The sequence below is a fragment of the Pleurodeles waltl genome, chromosome 5 (assembly GCF_031143425.1).
Source record: "Pleurodeles waltl isolate 20211129_DDA chromosome 5, aPleWal1.hap1.20221129, whole genome shotgun sequence".
NCBI classification, from domain to species: Eukaryota; Metazoa; Chordata; class Amphibia; order Caudata; family Salamandridae; genus Pleurodeles; species Pleurodeles waltl.
In genome coordinates, this window is record NC_090444.1 from 1,349,173,234 (window position 1) to 1,349,188,595 (window position 15,362).

The window sequence follows — 15,362 nt, forward strand, 5'->3', positions numbered from 1 at the left end:
CATAATAATAAAATACACACACACTCTTTAAACCTGTTGGACTAAGTATATTTACCCATGGTTCTAATTATGTATTGTATGTGTATATGTGTGTGTGTTCATGTGTGTGTGTATGTATATATATATATATATATATATATATCTATATCTATCTATATATACACATGTATATATGTATGTGTATATGTTGTATCTGTGCTTGGCATGTTCGTGGGTCATCGCATGGCTCCTGGGTGGGTTGTTATATACTAGATATCAATGAGTTCCTGCTCTCATCTTATCACACTTATCTACCCATCATCATATGTCATGTCTCTATCAAACTATCCTCCATTCCCACTCTGACTCATCCCAAATCCTTTCTTCTACTTTCATCTCCTAAATAACTCTGCCTAAGCTCTTCCCTCCGCTTCCACATCTAACTCACCAAACCTCACTCTACTACCGTGACTTCCCACACAACCCTACTAAATTCTCCCTCATTTATCTCACCCTGCTACTATGCTCTCCCTAACCCTTCCACATACTCTTCCCTCCTCCATCCCCCTTTACTCATCCCAAGCCTTTGGGTTGAGTGAATGAAGGATATACTCCCAATTAACACTTCTGGATTTCTTTCCTCCTCCACCCCTCCATTACTCCAGTGAATCTAACTAACAAAAGCTCATATCCGCTGCTCAAATTAACTCATAATAATACTAAAACTGTACCCATTATGTCCCGACACTAATCCATCACTAATTCTTGTTGGGTTCCAGAGTAGCGTGCTACTCACCAAAAAGCGCTTCAACGCCTCGTCAGGGGTAGTAAGCGCTATATAAATACTATTACAATGCAATACAATAGAATATAGGGAGCTTGATTGGGTATGGATGGACTGGTGCTCCAGTGCTCGCTAGAAGAGGTCACTGAGATACTTCTTACTGTAGGAATAAAGAGGCAGCATTTTAAGATGATCTTTGATTTATAGTATACCCCCTACTAAGTTCTTTAGATGGGGCAGGAAATCCGACTCCAAATTTCAATGATGATGTTGATCTCAACAAGCAGAACTTGAGCATATGTTTTATTGATGCCTGAAGCTAAATGAATATCTCCAAGTAAGCGGGGCTTTTATCCAGTTGGTTCTCAAGAAACAATTTAATATTTCTCACCAAACAATATTGTTAGGACTTATGGATGGCTTTGAATTTTCAAAAGGGAAATTGTGCTTAATATTCATAGCTATGGCACCAGCTGACATGTGTATAGTCTCGGGATGGATAATCCCCAACCCACCAACTTTTGCAGAATGGAGGACAGGGTTTGTAGCTATTATGACACAAGAAGAGAGTGTCAGGAGTGATCTAACACCACACAAACTCCTGTTTAAACTAGAGACTGTAAACACACAAAGTGTGTGGGGTGATAAGAGAGAAAACAGGACTCTTTGGACCTGTTCAGAAAGCGCTGGTTGAGCGCGTAGTCAGCAAGAAAAGAATGAGTGTGATGGGTGGCTAAACCTTTGAGGGAGTTCCCTTTAAGGACTAGGTGGTCTCACACACATTATAGTGTCATGCTTCATCATATGACCACCTAGCCCCACCCAGGTAAGATACTACCTGGGCAGACTCAACCTTGTTGTTAAAAGAACTGCAGAGGAAGTGCTGAAATATAATCTAGCTGGATAATACAAGGGATCCAGATAAAGGTTGTGAATAATAAAATTACCTTAGAAATCACCTGTTTTGTTTAAGGACTTTTTAATGTAGGTGTTCGTAGGTAGGAACAAAAACTGGGGTGAAGACTCCTTTGAGGATAATGACTCATGGGGGAGTCTAAAAATTGGGGACCAACATGTTTCTGCCCACACTACAAGCCAAAAGGTCTGGGGCATTCATCAGGGTCAGGGATCCCTACGAATGGAGAGCAAAGTTATATGCTTAACAGAAGGATAAGTGCTCAAAAAAATATATATGTGGGGCCTACCTGAGTATTTCTGGGGGAGGCTTAAAGAGAAAGAGAAGGTTACTGATAAATGATTGTGAGTTAACTGTGCCACTTCTGACTGGGTTTCTAGCAGGAAAAGGTTTATGTGAATGCAAGGGTCGGAAAGCTAGAAGATGTGGAATTTTTATCTGGTCCCCATTAACTAAATTGATGGAGAGCTTTAAGTAAGGGGTTCATATGGTAGGATGAGGAGGAGGTATTGCATTAAGGCACTTTATGTTTCTTTTGGTAGTGGTGAGCTCTATACTGTATTTTTATGTCCTATATAAATTACAGAATGAGGGTTCACGTAGAGGGCAAACGCAATTTATGATATTGCACTGCACTGAAGCACTTTATGTTCACCTATTAAATTAGCAATATGGACTTGCAGTTTGTGGGTTTAACCTGATGGTGGGGAAACCTGACTGACCCATATGATGTGCTTTATGATTATTGTGCTGCAGAATTTGGCACTATGCAACTATGATCTATGGCACTCCCACACTTTGTATCTATAGAAATGATCCTAATGTGAGATGCTCAACGCCTCAATATATGTGCCATTGTTTTTTTGTAAACTAGCTAATAGGTTAAGACATTAAGCACTGTAAAGTTGTACTTTCTATTTGCACTCTTCTATTTCAGATCACGTGTTGAGTTACTGCATTTATGCACTTCATTTTTGTGTATGATGCTATCTCGCCATCCAGTATTGTGATGAAGGTTTCCTGCTGTTATACAAAACATGTCTATGTATTGCCTCTGGATTTCCTATATAAAATCAATAAAACGTATTTTTTAAAAACAAGTCATCAAGTGACAAAAATCTTTGGCAATAAAGAAGAAAGAACACAAAACTTTCAGTGAATATATATGTGCAAGTATATAGCTAGATTTGTTTATTTTTGGCAATGTGCAGACTAAAAGAGTGTTGTTTCAGAGGGCGGCTCTGCGAGTGACGTTCTTTGCACTGGCTGGCGATAAGGAGGGTAAAACAGTCAATGAGGTAAAGGGGGTAATCGCAAATTTTTATCAGTTGGCTAATTTGGCTGTTGAACCTGATTTTCTGGAGAAACCATGTCTAGACCCCTGTCAGTTTCAGATAGTATGGAGCAAGAATGCAAGGTGGAAGCACAGGAGGCCTATGTCTGGTAGTGGATTATTAAGAAAGGATTGCAGACAGCATGTAGGAGAGCTAAATATACCAAATCAGAGAGAGCATGGAGTCTTCATCAACACCGTACATCAGCTCATACCAGCTCTGAGTTGTGGGATCAAAAATACTGAAGTGTTAATTGCTGAATGTATTCAGATATGAAAGAGGCCTGAACCCTTTCCAACAGTCCCTAAAGTTTCTCAGTCTCTTCAGGAAATACAATAGTTTATGATGCTTAAGGCCACACAGAGACCCTGGAGGACCACATTTGACAGCTGGCTTTCATTCAGAGTTTCCTTTATGGACAGAAGGGCAGTCTCTATTCCACTGATGACCTGGGAAGAGCTAGACAAATTGAAGCCTATGCAATGTGATGTTATCGCTGCTGAACAACGACCAATTTCCATCATTTTGCACAGGAAAATGAAGTCTGATATTGAATGAATGGTAAGGGATTAATTTGGGCACAGGTTCACCATTTTATAAGGAGTGTGGCGACGACAGCATCTTATATTAGTGTAGGTAAAAATACTAAAAAGCTTGTTCATGAAGGAGGTGAAGGACTATGGCTCTGAACAACTTTTAGAGATGCTCTCCACTGGTCATCACTCAGGAAAATCCTAAGCTCTTTTTCCCAGGCTGCCAAAAGCTAGTTTCTTTGCTGTTCCTATAGTGTGTAAGCAGGATTTTGCATATTCGCAAGACGGAATGGTCCTCGTCTCCTTACTTTTGGAGGAGGTTCTAACCAGCGAAAAATGTTCTTGTTACTTCTGCCTTGATCAGAGGGTAGGGAACCCCGTGTTCCACATGACTTTACCTGAATCTATCTTTAAGCCAAATTCTCTTTCAACTGCTGGAAGGATTTGATCGGATCCTTCAGCAAGAGGCCCTCCCTCCTTCACACTTAGCCCTTGCTTCCAACTTTGTAAGGTCCCTCAATCTTTGCCCGGTTGGAAATATTAAGAACAAGATTAACATTCTGCATGTAAAACATTGCAAGAAAATGATCCTACTAGTTAAAAAGTAAAGTCTGAAGCAGCTTCATTTTTAGGACCTGAAGTAAAGTCTGGTATGTGGAAAACAAACAACAACGACAAATGTGCCACTTGAAGTTGGATGCTTGCCAGGCAGCAGTTAATCAATAAAACAAGAATACAGAAGAGGGCGTTGAGAAACTGTAGCTTGGAGAGCTAAGTAGGAAACTATTACGATGCTATCAATGATACTGCAGTTTGGTCTAAATCCAGTTTGGAAAAATGGAACAATATTCTTATTAGTTGCCCAGGTTTCAAGGTCTTGTAGTAAAATCTTTGCATAGGCTTTGACGATAATGCAATTTGACAATAGTTAAAAGGGTCTGATCTACTGCCCTTCTTTTTTTTAAAACGCTTTAAAAGCTGTATTTGTTGATATTGCAATTACTTACAAACATACAATTCCCCACAGTTCAGTATATATTGGCAAGTTTTTGATTCCTCATCATATCATGTATAATGCACATGATGGCCTCAGCAGTACACTTTTAACAATATACAAAATGACTAATAGTTCTTTACAGGGGGCTTCAAACACCACAACTACCATATCCCACCCACCCACCGCCTGCATAGCTTATCAAATTAGCCATGCAATAACCTCAGTTTACATGTCACATTATAGCATACAACACAGGTGGCAATGTTGGTACACAACCGAAATAGTACCACCTATTTCCATGCTCGTGCCCTCTGGGCAGTATCTAGGGACCATCCTTGCCCCCTACTTCCCCTGGTCCTCGTCTCAGGATCATTCATGCCAAGTATGCCTGCTACAGCCCCCATATATCAAGAGGGTGACTACAACTGGGAAGAAGCTCGCTGTATGTGTCTGACTGCATGTTACAATACGTCACATCCCACAACCAATCCCCAATGTCCAATGCATTGCCACCCTGCGCTTTGCTAGTAACAGCGCTATGGCTGTCAGCCATCTAATAGCATCTGGTAACCCCTTGTCATATCCAGGTAAGGCCAACAGTGGCTCTAGCTCCAGCTGTTCAACCACAATATTACTCAACTCCCTGAACACAACATGCCAACAACTGTATATACCCGGGCAGGTCCACGCCACATGTAGAAACCCTGCACCCGTCCCCGTTTCCTACAAGTCTTAATATTGGGAGGAAGCAATCATCAATAAATGAGGCACTGTCCTGGGTGAGCCATGTCTTTCAGAATGCATCAATACCATAGGTATCCAAGAGGCTGGCAATTTGTGAATATGTTTAAAAGCAAATCTCATATTACGAAGCATTACCCGTAACCTAGTCTCCTTCGGTTAGACAGTAGCATCTACATGGCGCGGATATTGAAGGGAGGGAAGGTTTAGTAAGGTTTGGGATCTTTAAATGTGTGTTAATTTACCTGCTGCCTTTGATGTCGGTTGCTTGAGCAGCATGGCTAGTCCTGTCCAGGCATGGATGGGTGCAGATTGGGTAGCTTTAAGTGTGCCAGTGGATGCATAAGCACATACACTGTACTGCCGACACAGATTTCTATTCACAGTCCAGTAAAAACTGCTTATCAAAAGAACTACAACCTCGCATGTCGAGGATGACGGAAAGTAATGGCACACTCACAACCACATACAAAGGTGGCAGCCACAAGCTGCAATTTTTTTTTAAAGATAAGCAACAACAGATAAGTAAATTGTTTGAACTGAATTCTTCCATCTTTTTTTCAATTTAAAAAAAAAACTTCAGCTGGTTGCAGAGAATGGTATGGATCCTTAACAGGTGTCAATTTTAAAGCAAATGCAACATAGAGAATGTGTTAACAAAACCATTAGTTTAAAATACTTGCATTAGAATGGGAATTGGCTACTTCACAAACTAAAACAAGGAGAGGTCTGTAAATTAGAAAAAGTAAAAAAGTGACCAGCTTTACTGCTGTACACCTAGCTGAAGAAGATCCAGTACAGATACCACTAAACATTACAGGCTCACATAGGTTTCACATTGGGTTAAAACGGTACAGATTCAGCACAATAAGAACCTAGCCTATGTAATGAAACACAAATGTGTAGACTCCAATGGATGGTATGCGATGGTGTGAGAGAAAGTAATAATTGCTATCCTTGCTTTCTCCTCAAACAATGACTTTGTGAATAAAGTGGGTGAGCTGTTGACAGACGTAGTCTGGGTTGACTACTGGTTGAAGGTGATTTTAACCATGTCATGGACCTCACACTATTACTGGGAACGCAGTGTGCCCTACACACCTAACAAGGTTTGTAGAGTGCCTGGAGATGTACAGTGCCAGGGAGGAAAAACATTGAGACAGCGTATTCCTTCTTTTTGGTTTCATACTTTTCTACAAAATATTATTTCCAAAGTGTACATGCCTCTCTGATCCAACAAGTGGTGTTCTTTCTCAGGGGTTCATTTAATCATTGTGCATTACTGACGATGGTGAAACGGAGGGGAATAACTGAAAAAAAGGTGATCTAATAAACCTACTAAAAGATTCTCCAATGAGAAGCTCGTGAGCTACTATAAGTAGCTCTGTGTGCAGCCCAGCCCATTAAATTAGAAGCTTTTGCTTGTTTGAATAAACGTATAAGAAATGTATTGGGCGATCAAGACAATCAAGAGCCCAACATCAATCAGGAGACATGGTATGGTTGTCCATGAGGAACTTAGGGCCAGATGTACAAAGTATTTTTCTGGTCTGACTTGTAGAATTGGGCCATTTGTGATCGGAAACATGCTTTTTTAAAGTACAAAATAAGATTTGGTAACTTGTTACTGAGTCGCATTTTGCATTTGTGATTCAGTATTTGGAAGGGGCGTGTTTAGGGGGTCCCTACCAAATACTGAATTGGTATGGTATGTATTCCGGTTGTGCAACCAAATTCTCATCGTAAAACAGTAATACTTTACCACCAGTTTAAAACTGGTAGTAACCCATTCAAAAAGGAGAAGGGGTCCCTTTTTGTTTATTAAAAACATCCATTGTGTTCCAATTTTACAGCAGTCTTCATAACTGCTGTTACAGATCTCAATCTCCGCTGTACCATCCCCACAACCTTTCCTCTCATCTAACCCCTCTGGTACTTTGATATATTTTAGCAGAGATGAAATTGCAAAATAGTGGGCTTCTGGATCATACTGTTCCTGAGGATTCAGTGATGCTCTGACATTTGGTGCTGAGGACGGCTCCAAGCTGTCCTAGCACTCACCCACGGGGAAAGGGCTGGTGCTTCCCCCGGGGGGCCCCATCGCAACATGTCCCCACGAGGGATGCAGCTGAAGCGCTTCCACTGCCAGTCCTGATCCCTCTCCTGGCGCTCTGTGACGTCAGCACGCGCACTGCTCATCGACGTCATCAAAACACATAGGGATGCGCTGGAAGCCATTTGCTTTCAGCGCGTAGAGGAAAGAGGTGGATGTTTTTATTTCCTGGAGGGGACTGGTAGGGCAGAGATGCACCGGGGGAAATGAATGTTTTTCCTTTTCCCCAGTGTATTTCTGTAGTGGATTCTTGCTGTGGGATTGTAGGTAGGGCTGCGATCAAGCAATAGGAATGCACCCACTAGTCACCAGGGATTTTCTTTGGTTTTGCAGAAGGGCCCCTTGAGCAAGGGTCACTTCTCTTTATTGGGCCACTTATTTTGGCCCATATTCCCAGCCTAATCCACCCCCAAAGGTGGGGAGAGGGAGAAAGAAAGCCACTAAACACCAAAGATATTTTGGGGAACATGGGAGAAGGGATGCTCCCCAATAATGGAGGCACTTATTTTGTTCGTTTTCTGCCCCCTGGGGGATATGGGCCTTATTTTTAGGCCCATTTGCCCCAAGGAGGGCAGTAAGCCACTTAACACAAGGAATTCATTTATGTAAGCAGCCCCTTGTGCAAGGATCACTCTGCATTAATGAGGGGCAATATTCTGCCCATTTTCTGCCCCACCAGGGGCAGATCGACCATGTATTTAGGCCCACCTGCTCCCAAGGGGGTCAGAAAACCACTAGACACCAGGGATTAAGTCATTTGTACATTGGGGAGCGCACCCTTGGGCAAGGGTTGCTTCCCATAATTGGGGCACCATTTTTGCTGTTTTCTGCTGCCCGGGGCAGACTAGACATATTTTTAGGCCCATCTGCCCCAAGGAAAGCCACCAGATACCAGGAAATATGTTTATGTGTCTATGTGAACTGGGGTTTGGCTGATGGTCTTTGTGTAATGGTGTTTGGCTGGCTTTTTGTATAATCGCATTTGGCTGGTGGTACGTGTGGACAGGCGTTTGGCTGATGGTGTGCTTGGACTGGAGATTTTGCTGGTGATGTGTGGGGACTGGCTTCTGGATGGCAATGTGTGTGGCTGGCGTTTTAATGGTGGTGTGTATGAAGTGCTATTTGGCCGCGGTAAGGGTCACTTCTTCAAGTCAATTTCTTGCCTTTGCTTTGTGCCCCGTTGGGAGAAGACCGGACATGTGTGATGTTGATCTGCCCCAAGGTGAGACTTCATATTGTTTTGTAATGTTATCTGTTTTATTTCTCATCATCGTTTGAATTTGTTATCTTATCGTTTTAATTCTCTTTTTATCCTAGTGCAAAGCTTTTGATCTCTTTATTGGCGGCTTCTGCTTGCAGTTTTGGCACTGGTAGATCTGGAGTTTCTGTAGTTGCATGTGTTTAGTAAGAAAACGTTTTTTGTATTTTTGTACTGTTTCCTTCAAATGAGTATCATTGCCTTGCATGAATGTGTTTTTTAATGGAATACTAATTGCAGCATATTTGGCTACTTGTTTATTGTGTGTCAAATTCTCTTTGGATTTGTGCAAGATGTGTATTGTGTTGTCTTGTGTGTAAGTTTCTTATTTTCTTTTGTTTTTTTCTTTCTATTGGGATATCTTTGGTTCTTGCTGTTTCTTTGCAGAGTAGGTGCAGGTGATCCTCAGTCTAGCAGTATCAAGGAAGTGAGTGGTATCGGAGGTGATCCTCAGTCTCCGGGAAGTGAGTGTTATAGTTTTTGCATAGATAGGTCTTTGTGTGCTTTGCACTGATTAACCTTTCCTTCCAGATTACTATAGGTTGCTTTCTGTTAAAAAAAGACACACTTTATTTCTTATTTTACACAGTATTGGTTATTGCTGACTTATTTTTTGTGTTACTTTTGTTAGTAAAGATTATGGCTAGAAGCCAGATTACTGCTCAGCAGTGTTGGTTCGCTTTTCGAATCTTCCTCTGACCATGGTTCTGAGACTGACTCTGTATCTGAGGCAGAGAAGGAAGTCCAAGATTCTGCACTGAATTTTCGGTCAGAGAGGAATCATCAGATGATGAAGCCACTTAGTGCGGAGGAAAGTGCCCCTTTTATAGGGGGGCACTGATAAGTCAATAGTGCTTCAAGAGGAATCTGGATTGCAGCCTGGGGCTGAAAGGCTTCCCATTGGAAGTGCTGAACTCTGGGTTGCCCCAAACATGGTGTAGCCTGTGTTGCCTGCCTTTAATGGTGTTGCAGTGTGTAGAGTCAATATTGATAACTTTTCGTCAATAAGTTTCTTTTAGTTGTTTATGGACGATATATTTTTGGATGAGATTGTTGACCAGATTCATTTCTATGCTGAAAAGTATTAGGGATAACAGTGCCAAGCTTAAGCCCACTATAGCCTAGCCAGTGGACACCAGCACTGCCACAGGATCACTCTGATTGTGACTGTCTCTTCAAGATTCGGCCTGTCCTTGAATCATTTTGTAGATCACTTTTCAGAGATATATGTTCCAGGAAAAGAAATAGCAGGAGATTCGTTTTTAGTCCTGATAAAGGGCTGTGTAGTTTTTAGGCAGTACATTCCTAGCAAGAAGGCATTTAATGCAGTTCAGATGTATATGCTTTCTAAGAGTAGTACTGGATAGGTCTATAATTTCAGGGTGTGCATTGGTAGGGATTTTTCTATTCCCACCATGCATCCCACCTGCAGTCTGTCCACTTCTGGAGTCAATGGAAAAATTGTGAGGGAATGTGGTAGAGGACTTTTAAACAAAGGTTACTATGTATGCGTAGATAATGTCTACACTGGTGTGCAATTGTTCAAGCAGTTGTTCAAAACAGATACTGTTGCTTGTGGCACAATGCGTCCTAAACTGTAAGGGTTACCCTAAAGAGCTTCTATGCAAATTGCTTCAGTGGGGACAGTGCAGTGCCTTGCGTAGTGATGAACTTCTAGCACTGACATTTTCAGACAGGAAAGATGTCTACATGTTGACAACCATCCATGATTAAAGTACTTCACCTGTGACTGTTTAGGGTCAGGTTGCTGAAGGCTGAAACCTGTGTGCATCTTAGGCTACAGTAAGTACATGGGTGGTGTAGATATAGGAGATCAGAATTTGGAACCTTACACTGCTGTTCACAATTCATACATTTAGTAAACAAATGTGCCTGTCCATTTGTTTCAATCAGCAACCATTAACGCTTTTGTTGTATTCAAGGATTGTTCTTCAGATTCAAATTTGACTTTTGTTCAGTTTCAGTAGTCTGATAGGCAGCCTTGTTGTAGTGAAGCAGGCAAGAGTTCTTAGAGTTGGAGTGGTGAAGGATGTGGCTAGATTAACAGAACATCACTTCCCTGATTACATTCCTCCCACACCAAAAAAAAACCTTTCCCTATAGGACATGTAGAGTCTGTGTCCGAAGAGGCGCGTGGATGGAGAGCCGTATGTACTGCTCCCAATGTCCTTCTAATTCTGGGCTATGTGTGCCCACATGTAGGGCTGTTTTTTTTCATGTGATTGTCACTGTGTTGGTCGCAGGTGAGGCACAAAGGCTGAACTCTGGACAGGTAGGTTGGTCAACCTGAAGACCAGAGCGCTGTGTATGGCAGCATAGATTATGATATTTGTTTATTATTTCCTTTTGCCAGAAATCTACTATCTTCATCAACACCTTGCTGGTCTTTGTTGTAGGGCAGTGAACTGACGGTCAATATTTTTTCCAGAGGCTAACTCTGTGAGTCTTGAACCAACAGCACATTGATTTGTTCTTTCTGTTTTCTGCAACATGTAACATGTCTCTTTGTTATTATTTTAGACTGCTGTTTGTTCCCTACCCCTTCTCCTTGGATTATCGGTCCAACGTTTCTATACTCAAGGTTAAAAGTGGTCAGGTCACAGTGTATTGTTGGGTTTATGCTCCCTCCATCATCGTTCAAGCAGAAGACCACATTTCAACATTCTAGCTTAGACAAGTACAAAATATTTTATCAAAATTCATTTTCTCAAGTGAAACTGATTGCAAAAAATCAATCATGTTTACAAAGTTGCAGCTCTTAAGTAGTTGCAACACACTGAAAATTAAAAACAGACACTTCTCATTTAATAATAATACTGGGTAGAGAGTTAATTTTTGTTACCTGTACAGGAAAAGATCTTTGGCTAGGCGCTTTGGTCCAATGATTTTGAAGATGATCTCGTATGTCTCGAGTGCCTTTCGATGCACTCCGCCAGGTAATGCAGGATGAAGGCATTGTGCCAGCCGCTTCCCAATGGTCAATTTCTTTGGAACAACTTGATACTTTGCATTGTTTTGTAAAACCTGCCAGACATAAAAACACTGCTAAAAAAAAATAAAAGTTGCTAGCAACTAGGTTTGCATTTTGTAATGACGCCTCCAAAAGTGTTCTAAGTAATAGACCTTCAAATATTTTGCTTTTTCTGTACTTCAATATACGTGTCCGTATTCTTATATGTTTCATGAATGGACACATCAGTTTACCCCTGTCGAATACACACCAACAGAAGGAGTAGGACTCTAGATCAGTAAGATTTATTAGTTTATAGATAAGGATATACATTTGATTAAAAGTGCACCTCTCAATTGTGCGTCTAGAATGCAAAGTTGCAGCCCCCTCTCGTGCTTCTTATACTTTAAAAAGCACTTTTAAAAGCACATGGAAGGATAAACTTCATTTCTTTTGTTTGTGCTTTGCTGAACCATTGGAAGCATGTCGATTCACATCTTTGTTGCTAAAAAGCTGGATAACTAAAGAAACAAGTTACTTACTTTTGGTAACACCTTATCTGGTACAGACTATCTACCTGCAGATTTCTTATGTTACAATATTTCCCAGGCATCAGATTGGAACCAGAAATGTTCAAACAGTACCCCTGTGCATAAGTATGTGGTGTTCTTCATCTCAGTAACAGCAGCATCACCCCAAATGTGAAGTGCACTGTGCCTACACTAAAAACTATCCCAACCCTCCCACCCCCATAAAAACTAGGGTACCCCGATCCCCCATCCGCCCTGAACCCTAAAACAAAACTACATCTACAATGAGCCCTAAAACACCCCCCTAAATAGGTTAACTACCCCGAACCAACCACCCACCCAAAGCCCTAAAAAAAAAAAAAAATCCCACACCGCCCCTAAAAACAAAATACCCTGACTCCCCACTGGCCCTGAGCCCTAAAAAACAAAATGACTCCGACTCCCCGCCCCTGCCCCTATGAACGAAACTACCCTGACACCCCCACCCCCTCGAAGCCCCAAATCCACCCCACCATATAAATCTACCCACCAACCCTGCCCAACGACACTTACCTCACTGCGTCCTCTCCAAACCATTCCTCCTCTTCTCTCCTCCCTCCCTTACTTAAATCTTCCCCACCCCTTTAAAAATAAACTACCCGCCCCCACCTTAAGCCCTAAATAAAAAAATATCCCAAACCCCCAGTACTGCACTTAAAAAAAAAAAATTGCCTGATCCCCCAACCCAAGCCCTAAAAAAATAGAAGAAAAAAAAATACCCAAACCTCCACCCCTTTAAAAAGAAAGAAATCCCAATCCCCCCCACCCACCCGAAGCCAAGCCCTCAATCCACCCCCCACCCCTGCCACAGCCCCACTTATCTTACTGCCTGCTCTCCCTATCCACTCTGCTTATTTCTGTGCCTTAACCATGTATATTCCTAGTTTGCCACGTGTGGTTAAGGCACAGAAAAAGCCATGCGTTGTTCCGGCAAGCGTGGTAAAGGATGTTTCCCTCCCAGGGATGGGTCCGCGAGACAGATTAAACAAAAAAATCCTGCAGGATCAAACTGGCAAAGTGCACATCACGACAGACCTGACCATCCAGACAGTAGTATTTGGTAAACTTGAGTAAAGATTCCCACATTGCTGTCTAACAGATGTCCAAGACAGGGACTACCAGAAGTAAAGCAGTGGTCGCAGCCTTGGCTCTGGCAGAATGAATATGCAAGCCCCCAGGGGGTTGCTTTTTGGCCAATGCATAGCAAATCTTTATCCTAAAACTATCAATCATTAGATGGCCTATCATTCCTTTTCTTAAACCCGACATACCCAATGAAGGGTTCATCATCCACCGGAACTCTTTTGACGGATCTAGGTAGGCCAACAATGTTCTTTTTGGGTCCAGAGAATGAAATCTCTCCTCTTCTTTAGCAGGGTGAGGCGGAGCAAAGAAGTTAGGCAAGGTGATGTTCTGACCTACACAAAAAGGTTCCACAAAACTCAGGAAAAAGGATGCACAGGTCCCGAGAACAGGATGGCTGGGTAAAAGGTGGTATATTAAGTGTGCACAGAAAGTGCCTGCAGTTCACTGACTCTCCTGGCTGATGTTATGGCCACACGAAAATACTTTTTCATAGTAAGCAGGTGAAGTGGACATATGTGCAGTGGCTCAAAAGGCACACACATAAGGAAAATCGAAACCCGGTTGCGATACTATCAGGGCATAATAAATGGCATAGGAGGAAACATGCGTTGGTGACCTCTGACCTGTTTGTTGCAGTCCCACATGAAGGAGGTGTTGGCTATTAACACCTGCGCCAGTCTTCCCTTGACTGAAAGAAAAAAGGCTTTCAATGCCAACTGGATCGCTCTGAGCTCCAGCAGGTTGATGTGAAACCTGCACTCCACCGAAGGCCGGAGTCATCTGATGTCCACCTCTCCCAGATGGTCGCCCAAGACCAGGAGTGATGCATCTGTCACTACAGTCAGCTCTGATTGGGGAAGAGAGAAGTGTCTGCTGCCGAACGAATCACGGTTTGTCAGCTACCACTGCAGGTCACTTGCAGCTCCCTCCAAGATATGGACCAGGTTGGAGAACTTCTCCCGATGCTGTGCCACTGGAACCTCAGCTCCCATTGCAGAGCCCCCATATTTCAACTGGCATGTGTCACAAGGAGCATGCAGGAGGCTATAAGGCCCAACAGCCTCTGAGTCAGTCTCACCGAACTCCAGGATAGAGGTTGAAACATCAGGATCATTGTCTGAAAATCCTGGACTTGCCATTCGGGTGGATAGGCCCAAAATTGCACTGTTTCCGGAACAACCCTGATGAAAGGGAGCGCCTGAGAGAGACAGTCAGGTGTGACTTTGGCACGTTGATAGACAACTCCAGAGAATGCAGGAGATTCCATGTAGTCTGGAGGTGGGAGAGAACTGCCTGGGGCAAGCCCGCCTTCGGCAGCCAATCATGGAGGTAGGGGAACACAGGAATCCCTGATCTCTGCAGATGTGTTGCAACCACCAACATCACTTTTTTGAACACCCAAGGGGTGGTAGTGAGGCCAAAGGGGGAGTACAGCAAACTGAAAGTGCTCTTGGCCCACCGCAAACTGCATGTAGCACCTGTGGGCAGACAGGACAAGTTTGTGGAAATATGTGTCCTGCAATTCCAATGCTGATTCCCGGTCTCCAGGGTCCAGGTCAGCCAGGACCTGAGCTACGGTGATCCTCTTGAACTTCTCATATTTCAGGAAAAATGTGTGATGGCACAGATCTAGGGTAGGATGAAGGCCTCTGTATTTTTTGGGGAACAGAAAGTAGCGGAAATAGCAACCACAACCTACTTTGGGTGCCTGCACCCTCTTGATGGCCAAAAGAGACAACACTTCCTGACGAAGCAAGGAGAGATGGCCCTTCGTCAACTGGTCACAAGTTAGAGGCATGGGTCGATGGGGTTTCAGAAAGGAGATGGAGTAGTCCCTCTAGGTGATTTGCAAAACCCACTTGTTTAATGTTATCAGCTTCCAGTGTGGCAGCTGATGGCGAATCCTGCTCCCCACTGGGTGCCCATGTTGATGGAAGGGCAAACTAATGGGGTCTAAAGGCTGCTGCTGCTGCTGCTGCTGGGATGGTGGTGGACCGATCTGACCTCTGGCTGGTGGTCACACGTGGTCTGTGGAACCTCGTCCACAGCCATAAAACGGCTGGAAAACCTGTTGGCCTTGG

General features: G+C 42.9%; 1 protein-coding gene across 3 annotated transcripts in view; it reads right to left on the minus strand.

Annotated features, from left to right (window-relative positions):
• DOP1A (DOP1 leucine zipper like protein A) overlaps positions 1-15,362 on the minus strand; it is a 694,260-nt gene that overhangs the window by 603,516 nt on the left and 75,382 nt on the right. For all 3 annotated transcript variants that reach the window (XM_069235613.1, XM_069235614.1, XM_069235612.1), the window contains exon 3: positions 11,519-11,700. In XM_069235613.1, the coding sequence (XP_069091714.1) occupies positions 11,519-11,700 (182 nt within the window). The remainder of the gene's footprint in view (positions 1-11,518; positions 11,701-15,362) is intronic.